The 18,039-nt window shown below is 36.2% G+C and overlaps 1 protein-coding gene across 2 annotated transcripts; it reads left to right on the forward strand.

Moving 5' to 3' along the window:
* Window positions 1–1,841: 1,841 nt before the first annotated feature.
* Window positions 1,842–18,020, forward strand: mfsd12b (major facilitator superfamily domain containing 12b). 2 transcript variants are annotated; one of them, XM_078789870.1, is made up of 10 exons: window positions 1,842–2,109; window positions 2,510–2,636; window positions 5,715–5,925; window positions 9,333–9,459; window positions 9,540–9,716; window positions 11,201–11,293; window positions 11,376–11,468; window positions 14,014–14,187; window positions 15,434–15,528; window positions 17,368–18,020. In XM_078789870.1, exons 1-10 carry the CDS (start codon window positions 1,993–1,995, stop codon window positions 17,507–17,509), a joined length of 1,356 nt encoding a protein of 451 aa, XP_078645996.1. In that variant the 5' UTR covers window positions 1,842–1,992; the 3' UTR covers window positions 17,510–18,020. The 2 variants fall into 2 exon arrangements, with proteins under 2 accessions (XP_078645996.1, XP_078645995.1); XM_078789869.1 differs by lacking the exon at window positions 1,842–2,109 and having other exon boundaries at window positions 2,122–2,636; window positions 17,368–18,019.
* Window positions 18,021–18,039: the final 19 nt, after the last annotated feature.

Consider the following 18,039-nt stretch of genomic DNA (forward strand, 5'->3'; position numbering starts at 1 on the left):
AGAGGCGGGGTACACCCTGGACTGGTGGCCAGCCAATCACAGGGCACATATAGACAAACAACCATTCACACTCACATTCATACCTATGGACAATTTGGAGTCGCTAATTAACCTAGCATGTTTTTTTTTTGGAATGTGGGAGGAAACCGGAGTACCCGGAGAAAACCCACGCATGCACGGGGAGAACATGCAAACTCCACACAAGAGATGGCCCAGTGTGGGGAAAGACAAAATAAGAAGCCAAAAAGTTACCACTTCCACACAAAATAGGAGAACTCATTCATTCATTCATCCATTTTCTACCGTTTATCCTCACAAGGGTTGCTGGGGTGCTGGAGCCTATCCCAGCTGTCTTCGGGCAAGAGAGGCGGGTACACCCTGGACTGGTGGCCAGCCAATCACAGGGCACATATAGACAAACAACCATTCACACTCACATTCATACCTATGGACAATTTGGAGTCGCTAATTAACCTAGCATGTTTTTGGAATGTGGGAGGAAACCGGAGTACCCGGAGAAAACCCACGCATGCACGGGGAGAACATGCAAACTCCACACAGAGATGGCCGAGGGTGGAATTGAACCCTGGTCTCCTAGCGGTCTCCATACATATCTGTATATACATATATATATGTATATATATATATATATATATACACACATATATAGGTATATAGTGTGTTGTTGTTTACAGCATTTCACACAGGTTCAAAAGGTGCCTGTTTAACAGATAATACTTTTTTTTTTTTAGTTCAGAAAAAAAGATCTGATCAGGTCTTATTTATTGTTTTATGCCAATGACGAAGAACTAATGAATGAGAGGAGGAGGAGGAGGAGGAGGAGACCACAATGGTTGAGGTGAGAAAGCGACGTGTCATGTGGTTGTGTATGTGTCACCTGATCATAGCCTACTTATCACTTTTCGGGAGACTTTGGACTTTTTTTTTTTTTTTTTTTTTTTGCACCATGTAAACATCACAACATCCAAGAAGGGAATTGACCTCCACATTAGGTACACCTGTCAAAACATCCGTTTTTAAGGATGTGATATTTTCCACTTAAAAAAAACCACAACCCGTGTTGATAGTTTTCCACCAGGCCCATAACCCGATGCCTGGTGGTATACATTGCGGTCATCTAGGGTCACGTTTTTATAGTTAGATATAAAAGCTAACGTTTAGGCGTGGCTCATCTGTTGGGTTTTATTTGCTTGCGCTTGTGTAATCTTCGTGAGTTATGAGTATGACATCAAATGCATAATAATGAACTTATTGTAGTTCAGTAGCCATTTTCTTCTTTGGAACAATATAACAATATATTATCAAGTTGTCATTTATGGTGGTAATTTTGTGCAAAAAGTACTGAAATATTATTTGTATAAAGTCAAATTAGGTTAACCATAAAGGGGGGGGGTCACACACATCCATTTTATTTTATTTTCCACCATCAAACTGCTTGAGTTGTATAATTTAAGTATTGTAATATTTGATTGCGCTTGTGTAATCTTCATGAGTTATGAGTATGACATCAAATGCATAATAATAATGAACTTATTGTAGCCATTTTCTTCTGAGAACACCCTGTTCGGAACAAACAATATATTATGAAGTTTGCCATTTATGGTGGTAATTTTGTGCAAAAAGTACTGAAATATTATTTGTAAAAAAAGTCAAATAAGGTAAAACAGTAACGTGGGGGGGTTAAACACACCCATTTTATTTTATTTTCCCCCTTCAAACTGTTTAAGTTGTATAATAAGTTAAGTATTGTAACCTTTTACAACCGCTCCAGCTGTGTTTTGCCTGCTTTTAAAAAAAAACGGGGTTCACGCCACGAGACCGCATTGTGGACTCCGTTTCCCATAATGCAGTTCGACGCCATCTTCCGAACCGCCTAGCTAGCACTTTTACGAGGCTTTGTTTTTTGACGCGTGGACGCTTCAATTGTCCACGAAGTCTACCATTACCTTGTTTTTTTTTTAGTACTTTAAGATGAATTCTGAGCCAAAAATGGAGTATAAGTGGAACCGAAGTTCGCGTGTCAAGAAAAGAGATGAAAACGGAAGGAAGGAGCCATTGCCGCTACAAAACATTCACGTTTGGAGGCTTGTGAGTTTCACAATGTGTGTGTTTTTGTTTTTTTTGTGGTATTTTGCTTACGTAGGCACCGGCTGTTCTCTTGGGCGAAAAGAAAGGAAGTACTTTTTAGTCACGGGTTCTCAAAGCCACTCATAATCACAGCTTGAGGAGTCATCTTTGCATCCGAGGCGTGGACATTACAAAGATCGTTTAATAGCCTTCAGAGCACCCGTTGTTTATTTGTACTAGGACTATTATAAATAAAGCTATTTTTTAAAAAGTCATCATGGAAGAGTCCGTACCCGCGGAGAGGACTTTGTCAGTGTGCAGGCGTTTGTGTTACGCCGCCGGACATTTTTTAAATGACTTGTGCGCCTCAATGTGGTTCACCTACCTCCTGGTCTACCTGCATTCCATCCTGGGCTTACAGAGCACCTTTGCAGGTGTGCTGCTGCTCGTCGGCCAGGTTGCAGACGGCGTGTGCACGCCTCTGGTTGGGTATGAATCTGACAGATCCACTGGCAGACAAGGGAAGAGAAAAAACTGGCATTTGCTGGGTGAGTAATGCAAACTTGCTGGATAACAAATTGTGTTTCTTTTTTTTTATATTAGCCCTTGGCATATTCTAAAAAAAAAAAAATACAAAAGAGAGGGCTGGGGAGGACATACAGTAATGTATAAAAGTCCTAATATTTATTAATATTACTTTGTATATATACAAAGTATAATAGTAGTATAATAAATTACATTTTTATAAGTATAAATAGTATAATAATACTCCAGACTCCATTCACTGTACAATATCTGATCAACCTCCACATGCAATATTAAGGCTCTAAATGCAATATATTGAAGTATTTCTATAATGTCTCATATTAACTCACTTTATATTGTTTATATTGTTTATTTTTCTATATTGTGTATTTTTGTACTGCTTAACTGACTCTGTACTCTTGCTGCTGTGCAATGCAAATTTCCCCACTGAGGGATGAATAAAGGCATATCTTATCTTATCTTATTTACAGTTCAAATATCTAACACAAAAATTTTAAGTCAGAATAATACAAGAAAAAAAGAAAATTAAATACAATTTCAATAAAAAAATACGGAAATAGTGTAAATTTAACAGAAATATTAAAGTCATAAGGGGGGAAAATGGTAATTTTGCAAGAATGAATATGAGGGGTGAAAAAAAGTTGAAATATTCAATAACAAAAATGGGGACAAAAGCATAAAATCACATATAAAAGTGATCATCTGAATGTTGAACGATTTGAAAATGTACAAAAATATGTGAAAAGGTAGTCATTTTATGAGAATAAAGTCAAAACGGAAGGAAAAAGTGATAAACTTGTTGCAATGAATTATTGGGGATGGGAAATTAAATGTTATAAAAAAACATGTTTTTTTTAGGTGGAATTTGTGAATAAAATAAGAAAAAACATTTATTTTTTGGCAGGAATAAAATCAAAATATTAATAGAATGAAGTTTTAATTTAAAAAAGGGGAAGTGCTAATCCTATGAGGAAAAACAGTTGTAATGTCACAAGAATAGAGGAAAGTTTGGAAACAAAAATATGGGGAAAAACAAAATATCAGACAGTCAGTGGGTGGAGGCGGGGCTGCTACGATACACACAGACTGCACAAAAGGGTAACATAGTGGAAATTAAATTAGTAGATATTTATATATTTTGTTTCCAATCTTTCCTCTATTCTTACGAAATTACAACCGTTTTTCCTCGTAGGATTAGCACTTTCCCATCTTTAAAACTATGACTTCATTCTATTAATATTTTGACTTTATTCCTGTCAAAAAAAAACAGTTTTTTCTTATTTTATTTACAAATGTTTCAACTTTCTTGTTTTTCTCCTCATATCCTAACTTATAAAAAAACAAACAAACATGTTTTTCTATAACATTTAATTTCCCATCCCCCATAGTTCATTGCAACTATGTTCATTACCTCGCCACGTTTGCTTCATGAAACAACGGCATAAATGGAGTGAGCCCTCATACAGTCAGTGGGTGGAGGCGGGGCTGCTAGGATACACACAAAGTACCCAAAAGTGTAATGTAGTAGAAATTAAATTAGTAGATATTTATGTATTAGTAGATATTTATATATTTTGTTTTTCCCCATATTTTGTTTCCAAACTTTCCAGACTGCACAAAAGGGTAACGTAGTGGAAATTAAATTAGTAGATATTTATATATTTTGTTTCCACTACAGTCAGTGGGTGGAGGCGGGGCTGCTTGGATACACACAGAGTACCCAAAAGTGTAATGTAGTGGAAATTAAATTAGTAGATATTTATGTATTAGTAGATATTTATATATTTTAGTTTCCAAACTTTCCAGACTGCACAAAAGGGTAACGTAGTGGAAATTAAATTAGTAGATATTTATATATTTTGTTTCCACTACAGTCAGTGGGTGGAGGCGGGGCTGCTAGGATACACACAGAGTACCCAAAAGTGTAATGTAGTGGAAATTAAATTAGTAGATATTTATGTATTAGTAGATATTTATATATTTTGTTTCCAAACTTTCCAGACTGCACAAAAGGGTAACGTAGTGGAAATTAAATTAGTAGATATTTATATATTTTGTTTCCACTACAGTCAGTGGGTGGAGGCGGGGCTGCTTGGATACACACAGAGTACCCAAAAGTGTAATGTAGTGGAAATTAAATTAGTAGATATTTATGTATTAGTAGATATTTATATATTTTAGTTTCCAAACTTTCCAGACTGCACAAAAGGGTAACGTAGTGGAAATTAAATTAGTAGATATTTATATATTTTGTTTCCACTACAGTCAGTGGGTGGAGGCGGGGCTGCTAGGATACACACAGAGTACCCAAAAGTGTAATGTAGTGGAAATTAAATTAGTAGATATTTATGTATTAGTAGATATTTATATATTTTGTTTCCAAACTTTCCAGACTGCACAAAAGGGTAACGTAGTGGAAATTAAATTAGTAGATATTTATATATTTTGTTTCCACTACAGTCAGTGGGTGGAGGCGGGGCTGCTTGGATACACACAGAGTACCCAAAAGTGTAATGTAGTGGAAATTAAATTAGTAGATATTTATGTATTAGTAGATATTTATATATTTTAGTTTCCAAACTTTCCAGACTGCACAAAAGGGTAACGTAGTGGAAATTAAATTAGTAGATATTTATATATTTGGTTTCCACTACAGTCAGTGGGTGGAGGCGGGGCTGCTGGGATACACACAGAGTACCCAAAAGTGTAATGTAGTGGAAATTAAATTAGTAGATATTTATATATTTTGTTTCCACTACAGTCAGTGGGTGGAGGCGGGGCTGCTAGGATACACACAGAGTACCCAAAAGTGCGTATGCACATGGCAATATATTGAAACTGGCAAAATTCTTGAGTTGCTTTTCATTAATTACGTTATGAATATATTCATTTATTATTCCTCCTTAAGCTCCAACAGTAAGCTCTTGGATTTTTTTTCAACTAAAATGTTTATCAGGCTTATTTGTTGTGGTGTGTATATATATAGTATATATATATATATATATATATATGTATGTACAATATATTTACAAATGGATCCAAAATGTCTTTTACTAAATAATTCTCTGTCTCCTCCATAGGAACCATTTGTGTTCTTCTGTCGTTTCCTTTCATTTTCAACCCGTGCTTGGCCTGCTCCGCTAACACCCCCCAATGGGCCGAGGTCATCTACTTCGTCCCCTTCATCGTCATCTTCCAGTTCGGATGGGCGGCCACTCAGATCTCACACCTGTCCCTCATTCCGGAGCTGGTGTCTGGTGATAGCGCCAAGGTGGAGCTCACGGCGTACAGGTGGGCTTACGACTTACGACACTACGGCAAATGCATAATCAGCATAGTCGTGAGGATAAAAATGTTTCACTGTGCTTTTATTTTGATAAGCATGCGCCGGAATCTGAGTCTGAGTCACGCAACCCGCCTTGTGATGACTTTCATTTTGTTTGTAATTATCGACAGAATGAACAATAGTCTGTCAAATGTGCAGTCAATTGACAAGAGCTTGTCGCATGCTAAGCATTGTTGACATTCCTGGCTAAGATGGTTTTATTTATGCCACGGGCCAGCGACGATCATCATCACGTCCTTGTTGTCATTGTAATACTCGACAGAACACGAATTGTGTCAAAGTTGTGCAACAAAAAGACATTGTGTGCGCAAGCTATAGAGAGCGACGTAATCGCAGGGATCTCCAACTCTTCCAAGCTGACTATCGGATGAGCAGTTCAACAAAGAATATTTTGCTTTTACCTGTTAGTATTTTTACGAGTGCACTACTCCAAGCATGTTTAATACTCAAACTCAAATAAATGAGCACACAGAGCGGAGATGTGCTTTGTAAGTAAAGTAAATAAATGTTGGCAGTGCTCTCAGCAACTTTGTTAAAAGTTCTCCGTTCATGTTCTGCCTAAAAATAAATACATTAATTAATTAAATTGCAGCTTAAACATTTTTTTGTACTAGTTTGAAAAAAATTCACATGCAGACTACGACAAAAACAATCCTTGCTGCAGAAAGGCATTGCTGGTACCAAAATACTCCTTACAGTACATTTGTGTTATGGGAGGAATGTCTCCAATGGTCACAGTACACGCATGGTAATGGTAATGGTTTTATTTCATTTGAACATGCATCAGATTACACTTGAATGCATCACATAATCAGTTCACAGTTCCACATGTCCAAAAGGAGTAGGAAGAAGCAAAGCTTATTAAATCCTACCCCTTCCATCTGGTACTTTTATAATCAGTAACTGTTACATTTGTTCACTTCCTGCTTTCCTAATATAGTTTTTTTATTTTTTTTTAATTTAATTTTTTTTTTTAAATTTTCACCGAAGTACAAGGTGATATGAGCATCCAATGCCATAATGGGTACCATAGAGCGTGTCAATATAGTGATATATATAGCACATCATGACTGGTTCAAGACTCTTCATCCTTGTATTTGTATTGTTTCTTGATTTTGCTCATAATAAACAACCTTAAGTCCAAACATGAAACCTTGGCAAGCACCGCAAAGCATGCTGGGAGGACGGGAGTGATGTTGGCTACAGTTGCAAGTTGCTACAAGTCCATTTTTTTGTTATCCTACACCTCCACCTGGTACTTTTACAATCAGTAACTGTTGCATTTGTTCACTTCCTGCTTTCCGTAATACAGTTTGAGGTTTTAATTTATTTATTTATGTATTTATTTTTAATAATGCACCTCGTACACCATCCAATGCCATAATGGGTACCATAGTGCGTGTCAATATAGTGATATATATAGCACATCATGACTGGTTCAAGACTCTTCATCCTTGTATTTAGCAAACATCAACTGCTTGTATTGTTTCTTGAATTGGCTCATCGTTGTGCATTGTTTGATTTCCTTACTCAATCCATTCCATAGTTTGATTCCACATACTGAAATGCTATGGCTAGCATAACGTAGTCCTAGCATAGAAGTGTTTCAAATGTACTTCTAAATTCTAGTTTTAGCATAAAATAAAGAATAATACCTCCGATTCCAGATTCCTGGTTATGTCACGCTTATGGTACTTGGCGTACGCTTGTGTATGAATGATGACTTCTCATATCATCATATATATATATATATATATATATATATATATATGGTCTCGCTCTCCCTCATGAGTACTGACCTTGAACACAGTTAGATCCCTTTGTATCCTTTATTCCTTCATTGTGCGTGCAACTAAGGAAATGTCAGCAAAATCCTCCCAAGATCAGCTGAGGTTTTATTCGGGGTTAATCAGTTACTTGAATTATGGGCAGCCGTGGACACGCGACTATTTAACGTTTGCATGTGATTCAAGAGGTAATGTACAATCATGCAATTTAGTCAGATTCATTTTTTTAAAAAAATTATTTTATTTTATTTATTTTTTTTACAAACACTGAAAACGGTCGAGTGGTTAGCGCGCAGACCTCACAGCTAGGAGACCAGGGTTAGGGTTAGGGTTAGGGGTTAGGTTGGCCTGGGAACTGGGAAGTCCTGGCTTAAAAATGCTTTGAAGTGAAACGCAAAAAGACGTATAAATATGTTGTTTGGATCAGGCGTTCGGGTAATGTCATTTTGAAGGTCGTAAACAGGTTTTCTCTGCTCTAATCACAATAAATAAATAAAAAAAATTATAATAATAAATAAAAATAATAAAAATTAAACAAAACAAAAAAATATTCATTCATTCATTTTCTACGGAAAATGTGTGTACTGCTGGAGCCTATTTCAGCTGTCCTAATAACTATAAAAGCAATCTTCACTCGCTAAATGTACTGCAAAAAAGGCCAGTAAGGATAATTCATAATGCCGCCTACAGAGAACATACTAACTCCTTATTTCTAAAATCACAAATATTTAAACTTGCTGATATAGTTCATTTTCAAACAGCTAAAATAATTCATAAGGCTAAAAACAACCAATTAGCTAAAAATGTCATCCAATACTTCTCTACAAGAGAGGAGAAATATGATCTCAGGGAAGAAGTACAAAAAGGACAAAAATTTAATTAAATTAAATTATTATTAAATTAATTATTATTAAATTAAATTAATTTAATTTAAATTAATTATTATTAAATTAAATTAATTTAATTTAAATTAATTATTATTACATTAGTTTAAATTTATTAATTTAAATTAAATTATTATTCATTTAATTTAATTTAAACTATATTAGGAAAGCAGGAAGTGAACAAATGTAACAGTAAAATCAAATTAAAAACATTGTTGTATTCGGAATGATTGAATAAACACCATAAATATAGCGCCAAGATTGCAAAGCCTGAGAGCACACAACAAGAGAGAGACAGATGACGTGTGTGATGAAGGAATTATGACGTGTCATTCCTGACACAGAAGAGGAAAAGTTTTGTGTGTTTTTAATGTGTGTAAATAATGTACCTCATACTTTGGTACGAGGTACATTATTTAAAAAAAAAAAACTTAAACTGTATTATGGAAAGCAGGAAGTGAACAAATGTAACTGATTGTAAAAGTACCAGATGGAGGGGTAGGATTTAATAAGCTTTGCTTCTTCCTACTCCTTTTGGACATGTGGAACTGGGAACTGATTATGTGATGCATTCAATTGTAATCTGATGCATGTTCAAATGAAATAAAAGCATGACCATTATCGTTATTTATGACTTTTATCTGCATCATTGATGAAGCGTTTGATTGATTTGTGTTGCAGATACGCCTTCACTGTGGTGGCCAACATCACGGTGTACGCTGTGGCCTGGTTGCTCTTTCATTTCCAGTCTCAACATGACATAGACACCACAGACAACCTGGGCCAGGCCGACGTCCCTCTGTTTCGGGTAAGATAAGACATGATGAGCGGCATCCTGGGCATGGAGGAACCACAACCAAGCTGAGTTCTCCTCCATATAATAAACAGATGCTGGCTTTCATCCTACTGGCCATTGGAGCAGTGTTCTCCTTAATATTCCACGTCGGCACGAAAGAGAAGTCAGAGGGAGAAGATCAGCTGATCAGTAGTTCCCCTGATGAGGAAGCGTCGCCTCCCAGAGGGTTTCAGTGGAAACACTGGCTAAAAGAGCCTTCTTTCTACCAGGTGAATGAATACCTTCTTCCGGGACGGGTGTCCGCAACAATGGTGGCGCTATGCGGAGCAGCAGTGTGTCAAATGTAGACTTTCTTTTAATGTGCCGGCCCTGGAACATAACCACTGCCCTGGATAATACCACTATAAAGGTGACAATAGGGGTGTTATATTATGTCTGGAGGGCTCTGTTCATGTTGAAAAATGTCATTTGGAAGGTCTTCAACGGTTTTTCTCTGCTCTAACCACAATAATATTCATTCATTTTATTCTCGTCAAATTGCCAATTTTTTTTCTCAATATTTTGACTTTATTCTTGCAAAATTACAGCCGATTTTCCAGTTCTGTTAACTATTTCAACTTTTCAATACAATTTAAATTAATAGTTGAAATTTAATTTAATAGTTTGAAATAAAATAAAATAAAAAAACTTTCTTCTTGTAAGTTTCTATGCCGCTTATCCTCACTAGGATTGTGGGGGGATGCTGGAGCCTATCCCAGCTGTCTTCGAGCGAGAGGCGGGGTACACCCCGGACTGGTGGCCAGCCAATCACAGGGCACATATAGACAAACAACCATTCACACTCACATTCACACCTATGGAAAATTTGGAGTCGCTAATTAACCTAGCATGTTTTTGGAATGTGGGAGAAAACCGGAATACCCGGAGAAAACCCACGCATGCACGGGGAGAACATGCAAACTCCACACAGAGATGGCCCAGTGTGGGGAAAGACAAAATAAGAAGCCAAAAAGTTACCACTTCCACACAAAATAGGAGGAGAACTCATTCATTCATTCATCCATTTTCTACCGCTTATCCTCACAAGGGTCGCTGGGGTGCTGGAGCCTATCCCAGCTGTCTTCGAGCGAGAGGCGGGGTACACCCTGGACTGGTGGCCAGCCAATCACAGGGCACATATAGACAAACAACCATTCACACTCACATTCATACCTATGGAAAATTTGGAGTCGCTAATTAACCTAGCATGTTTTTGGAATGTGGGAGAAAACCGGAGTACCCGGAGAAAACCCACGCAAGCATGGGGAAGAACATGACGGTGGACTTGAACTCGGGTCTCCTAGCTGTGAGACCTGCGCGCAAACCACTAGGCAACGGCGATACCGATATCAGTAGGATAATTATCGGACATCCCTGGATAATACCAGTAGAAAGGTGACCATAGGGGTGCTATATTTTGTCTACAGAGCTCTATTCGTGTCTTAAACAGGTTTTCTTTGCTCTGACCACAATAATATGACATTTATAAATGTATAAATCCTATTTCATAGAAATTCACTTCCTGTATGACTTGTGTGTGTTCCCGTTGTATTAGTTTACTACCAACTAATGTGTAAATCAGATCCACACACTACAAAACCTTGTGGACATGGGATTTGAGATATTAGACATAACTCTGTACATGTTATATATTGGTCAAATATGTGTAAGTATCACGTCTGTAGTACTGATTCATTTGCTTCCATACCACCAGGTGGCCGTTCTCTACATGTGCACCAGACTGATAGCCAACCTGTCCCAGTCGTACATCTCTGTTTACCTGACCAACTCCCTGATGCTACCAAAGGTAGGCGTACGCGCCGCGTCTCCATCTGCATCCACGCGGCACCTCTTATGTTGTCGTCTTAACGTGCGTCTTCTCCCCTCAGAACTTTATTGCCATTATACCGCTGGTGATGTACGTCAGCGGATTCGTTAGCTCGCTGGCTATGAAGCCCATCAGCAAGCTTGTAGGCATCAGTGTAAGTACAACAGCGTTGCGCATGTAGTCAATATCTGTATATAGCAGGGATTTTCAACCACTGTGCCGCGGCACACTAGTGTACCTTGAGGAACCGTCAGGTGTGCCGTGAGGAATTATCCAATATCACTTTTTATAATTAATATTTATTCATCATCATTTGCAAATATTATGTCAATAGCCATGAATATATGGACCCAAATATTCCAATTGTATTTGGTTTATTTGCTCAAACGGAAAGAATTGAACAGGGATGGAATATTCCTTTAACCCAGGGGTGGGCAAACTACGGCCCGGGGGCCACATCCGGCCCGCCAAGTGTTTGAATACGGCCCGCCCAATCTTTCCAAAGTATTTCATTTAAACTCAACATACAACCTGGCATCATGGCCTGAGCCAACCTTTTGATGGTTTTATCAATTTCCTTTTTTGACATGGTCTGTTGTTTACAAAGTGCTCCTGAAAAAGGGACACAAGCACATAATAATAATAATTATTATTATTAGATTATTAGATTATTATAATTATTATATTAATGCTAATTATTATATTAATTATATATAATATTGTTATATTTGCATATTTTACATAATAATAATATAATAATTATTATTTTAATTTTATTGTAATTATTATAATATTTTATTATTTTTAAAATATTTAAATATAAATATAAAATAATAAATAATAATAGCAGATTGCATGACAATTTTACAGATACAATAATACCAGGTGGACTGTTACGTGTAAAATATATAGTCTCCCCCCCACCCCCGTAAATTTTGTCATATCAATGCGGCCTGCGAGTCAAAAAGTTTGCCCACCCCTGATCTAAACCCTTCTATACGCCATTCACAAGTCCAGTTTTATTAAAAAAGAAAATATATATCTATATAAAACATGTCCTGAGTTTAATTATAAAATATTAGCAAGATTGAATTTGATCTTTTCCTGTTTAAATTGATCCCGGGTGCGTTCTTTCAGCGCATGCTCAGATATAACGTAACACGCAGATCCAGACGTTCTTCACTTTTAAAAATGGAGGCCAGCAATCGGCATTGGACTGCTAAGCAAAGTTTGTTTTTGATTCAAACTAAATTTCAAGACTGGACAGATGAAAAACTGGCAATACGGAGTTATTCCAACAAGTGGAAGAAAAACTCGGGGAAGCCGGTATCACGTGATGTTGATGTTTACGTTTTACTGGGCATGCCCTATTGACTATTCTGGTTGATTTTCACAGCGCATGTAGACAAGAGATTGGAATATTCCTTTCCATGGATACCATTGTTTCCCGAAAGGTCATTAGGAAAGAGAAAAAGTGGTGATGTAAAAACATGGCTACTGTGGAGTGTCTGTGGTGTAAAGACTGGCATAGCAATGTAATATTGGTCCGTGTGGCAACACCTACCTTGTTCCTCCCATAGACTTATTGATGCACGTGTGAGGTCGTGGTGACAATTTGGAACGTAATCCATAAACAAATGTAAGTTTACCGTAAAATCCAGTGTATAAACCACACCCGTTGAATTTACAGGAAGACTCGTTTTAATGGAAGCTGCCGCAGGCGTCCCAGTCATACAATGCACAGAAACATGTGACACAGAAAGACTTTTAAAGATCCCATCCTAAATGGCGCATGTAACATAGAATACTGTAGCCTACCAAAAAAGTCATTCATTTCAATCTGCTTGGGAATTATGGTAATGGTAATGGTTTAATTTCATTTGAACATGCATCAGATTACAATTGAACGCATCACATAATCAGTTCACAGTTCCACATGTCCAAAAGGAGTAGGAAGAAGCAAAGCTTATTAAATCCTACCCCTCCATCTGGTACTTTTACAATCACTAACTCTTACATTTGTTCACTTCCTGCTTTCCATAATACAGTTTAAGGTTTTTTTGTTTTTTTGTTTTAAATAATGTACCTTAATGTACATTATTTACACACATTAAAACCACAAAACTTTTCCTCTTCTGTGTCAGAAATGACACGTCATAATTCCTTCATCACACACGTCATCTGTCTCTCTCTTTTTGTGTGCTCTCAGGCTTTGCAATCTTGGCGCTATATTTATGGTGTTTTGTTGAATCATTCCGAATACAACAATGTTTTTAATTTGATTTTACTGTTACATTTGTTCACTTCCTGCTTTCCTAATATAGTTTAAATTAAATTAAATCAAACAATTATTAACAATAATTAACAATAATTATTAACAACAATTAACAATAATGTAATTAATTAAATTATTAATTAAATTAAACAAATTTAATAATAATTAATTTAAATTAATTTAATTTAATAATAATTAATTTAAATTAAATTAATTTATAGAAGTGTTTCAAATGTACTTCTTCCCTGAGACCAAGGTTCAACTATCAAAGTTTGACGAATATTGAGTAAAAACAACTGGTTGTACAAATGTTGCCGTACGGAAATGGACCAAAGGTGCACCAGTTTCATCAGCTCCATAACTTCATGAAGGATGAGTCAGAGATGGAGGAATTCATGATGTTCTAATGTGACGTACATTTCAGATGATGTACTTTGCCGGCCTGCTGCTGGTGATCGGCTTTGCCATCTGGGTGATTCTGGACAAAAACATGGGAGCCGACAGCATCTACGGCGCGGCGGTGCTTCTGGGGGCTGGGTCAGCCATCATCCTGGTCATGTCTCTGTCCATGACCGCCAAACTCATCGGGGAGCATACGGTAAGTGGAGGGGGGATACAGAAACACCAACTGGCAACCTGCTGAGAAAGATGAGCAGCATTTGCTTTGCTGAGTCAGAGTCATGGCTGGGCAGTGACGACTTTAACCAGTAACCATATGGCTGCACGGTGGTTGAGTGGTTAGCATGCAGGCCGCACAGCTTGGAGCCCAGAGTTCAGTTCCACCCTCGGCCATCTTTGTGACCCTCGTGAGGAAAAGCGGTAGAAAATGAATGAATGAATGTGTTCTCCTCCTATTTTGTGTGGAAGTGGTAACTTTTTGGCTTCTTATTTTGTCTTTCCCCACCCTCGGCCATCTCTGTGTGGAGTTTGCATGTTCTCTCCGTGCATGCGTGGGTTTTCTCCGGGTACTCCGGTTTCCTCCCACATTCCAAAAACATGCTAGGTTAATTAGCGACTCCAAATTGTCCATAGGTATGAATGTGAGTGTGAATGGTTGTTTGTCTATATGTGCCCTGTGATTGGCTGGCCACCAGTCCAGGGTGTACCCCGCCTCTCTCGCCCGAAGACAGCTGGGATAGGCTCCAGCACCCCCGCGAATGGAAAGATGTAGGGGTGTTATTTCATGTCTAGAGGGCTCTATAAATATTCATTCATTTTCTACCGCTTATCCTCACGAGGGTCGCGGGGGGTGCTGGGGTGCTGATACCAATATCAATCCGATAATTGGATAATATCACTATAAAGGTGACAATAGGGGTGTTATATTTTGTCTAGAGGGCTCTAATCATGTTGAAAAATATATTTTCGAAGGTCTAAAATAGGTTTTCTCTGCTCTAACCACAATAATATTCATTTTCATGGCGGATGGCCGAGGGTGGAATTGAACCCTGGTCTCCTAGCTGTGAAGTCTGCACGCTAACCACTTAACCACCGTGCAGCCTTAAAATGTGACATTTTTAATATAAAAACATGTTTTTAATAGCGGTAGAAGCATTCTGTATAGCTTGCTGTATTTTTACGTATTTATGAATTACTACCGACTTGAATGACGTGTTTTCTCTGCCTTAAAAAACATTTTGACCCATTTTAAAAGACGATTTTAAGATTTTTCCTCCAATTCCCATAAGAACACTTAGGCAGGTGTTAAGGACACAAAGAGCTAAAAGAGCAGATAAGTGGCTCGGTGTGGTCTTTTGAGATCAATTTCCTCCCATTGTGGTTTACTACAATGCCGATGCCAGGACTCGGATCCTTCATTGGAGTGTCTCTCTTTCTTTTGGTAGCAAAGTGGAGCCTTTGTTTACGGCTCAATGAGCTTCACAGACAAGGTGGCCAATGGCGTGGGCGTCATCGTCATCCAGAGCATCAGGCCATGCAGGTGAGACTCACTTCTCCTTCCAAGACCATCTTTTTTTTTATTTTTTATTTTATTTTTTTATTTTATTTTAATTGTATTATTATTATTATTATTATTATGAATTATTTACAAATTTCCCCACTGAGGGATGAATAAAGGCATATCTTAATCTCTTATTATTATTATTACCATTATTATTAAAAAAAAGTCATTTTTTTATGGTGATTATAATAATGGTGATAGTAATAACAATAATAATGATAAAGATTATAACAATAATGATAATAACAATAATAATGATAACAGGGGAAAACAAAAAAAAAATTCCTTTTTTTTTAATTTTTTTTTGGGCAAATATATGAAACATTACAGTGCATTCAAAATCAATCAAAATATGAGTTTTGATTATTTACATTTGTATTATTACACAAATTACAAATATCCACAAATATTACACAAAGTATTATTATTATTATCATTATTATTGTTATTATCATTATTGTTATAATCTTTATTATTATTACCATTATTATTGTTATTATTATCACAATTATTATAATCACCATTAATTTAAAAAACAAATGTGTCCTTTTTTTTTTATTTGGGCAAATATATGAAACATTACAGTGCATTCAAAATTAATCAAAATATGAGTTGATTATTTACATTTGTATTACACAAATTACAAATATTACACAAAGTATTATTATTATTATCATTATTATTGTTATTATCATTATTGTTATAATCTTTATTATTATTACCATTATTATTGTTATTATTATTACCATTATTATAATCACCATTAATTTAAAAAAAAAAATCCTTTTTTTTATTTTATTTGGGCAAATATATGAAACATTACAGTGCATTCAAAATCAATCAAAATATAACTTTTGATTATTTACATTTGTATTCAACTATCTGATCAGAAGCCGAAAAGGAGTAGGCTGAAGCAAAAGCTTCCCAGAATATAATCATGTTCATGCCACAGTCTTGTTTACCCCTGTTATCATTATTATTGTCATTATCATTATTGTTATAATCTTTATCATCGTTACCATTATTGTTATTATTATCACCATTATTATAATCACCATTAATTAAAAAAAAAAAAATCCTTTTTTTTTTCCTTTTAATTCTTGTTAAAATGTTTTAATTAAAATTGTTTTAATTCTGTGAAGCACTTTGTGTTGCATGTCTTTGCAGGAAAAGTGCCATAGAAATAAAGTTGATTTGATTAATATTACAATTTTCATCATTATAGTTGTAACAATTTTTTGTTTTCATCTGTCCATCTGTTGTTTTCTGAAATCCGCAGTATTTGTGCTTTTATTGTCAATTTATTAGCCCTAAGTGTAACATATCATTCATATCATCACATATCATTCATTGTCACGTAGTAGATCGTCGTTTCGGTGCCACCCTGCTGCTTGTTTCTTGATTTTTGTAGGTGCTTGATAGTTAAAGATAAATCTGTGAATCATGGCTCTCGCTGTAGTTTGCTCGAGCCCCAAAGCTTTAGAAATGGCTTCATAAGCTTTTCCAGACTGATAGATCTCAATGAATTAACTTGGTTTGGCTAGGTTTCACACAGGGTCCAGGTACAGTAGATTTGGATTTTTGTCTCCCTAAATAATAAAAAGTTTCATTTAAAAACTGAATTTGTGTTTGTGCATTGTCTAATATTTAAATTTGTTTGATCTGAAACATTAAGTGTGACAAACATGCAAAAAAAAAAATTAACCCAGGGAGCAGTCAAACACTTTTTCAACCACTGAATACAAATTTATGAAAAACTAATAATTTGAAAGTTGAAGGTACTCAATTCATTGTTTTTGTCTTTTTTCTCACCCACAGCACAGAGGCGTGCTGCCCAGCGTGTATATGGTTTTACCGTGATGTCATGGTAACAGTAACCGGGGGCGTGGCTGTGGCTGCAACACTTTGTCTGGTAACAATTCTCATCTGGCCAATCAAGACCAGGAAAACCGCATCATGATGATATATCATTATTACATTGTGCATATATTGATTTGCCACAATTCCAATTGATGTTATATACATGTGTGTCTTTTTTTTGGATGCCTTTATTATACTAAATTATATTTGTGCATAATTGTTTTATTTGTTGTTTTTACTGAGTATTCTTATTTTTTACAAGTGAAATGAAATGTTTTCAAAGGTCAAACCCTAACAAATGAATATACTGTATGTAACCTCATGTCCTGTGAAGTTGTAAAGATGAAAGACACAAGATTATTATATTATTTTCAAAGAAACTGACTTGCAGCTATGTACAATTAAACACACTAAAAGCCAAACAATAAAAGCTATTACTGATTAAAGTGTGACTGAATATTTGGGTGAAATAACACATTAAAATGAAACAGGTCCAGTAAGTACTTGATTCCCCCGCTGATTCGGTAAGTTTACCCACTTAGCCCACGTCTGTGTAGTACTAGAGTGTGTAGTTTATTTCTAATTGGAATATACAACTGATGCAGTACAGTGAAATGGGGCAATTATCAT

Source organism: Doryrhamphus excisus, linkage group LG4, assembly GCF_037039965.1.
Source record: "Doryrhamphus excisus strain RoL-2023G ecotype Guam linkage group LG4, RoL_Dexc_Guam_v1.1, whole genome shotgun sequence".
NCBI lineage: Eukaryota > Metazoa > Chordata > Actinopteri > Syngnathiformes > Syngnathidae > Doryrhamphus > Doryrhamphus excisus.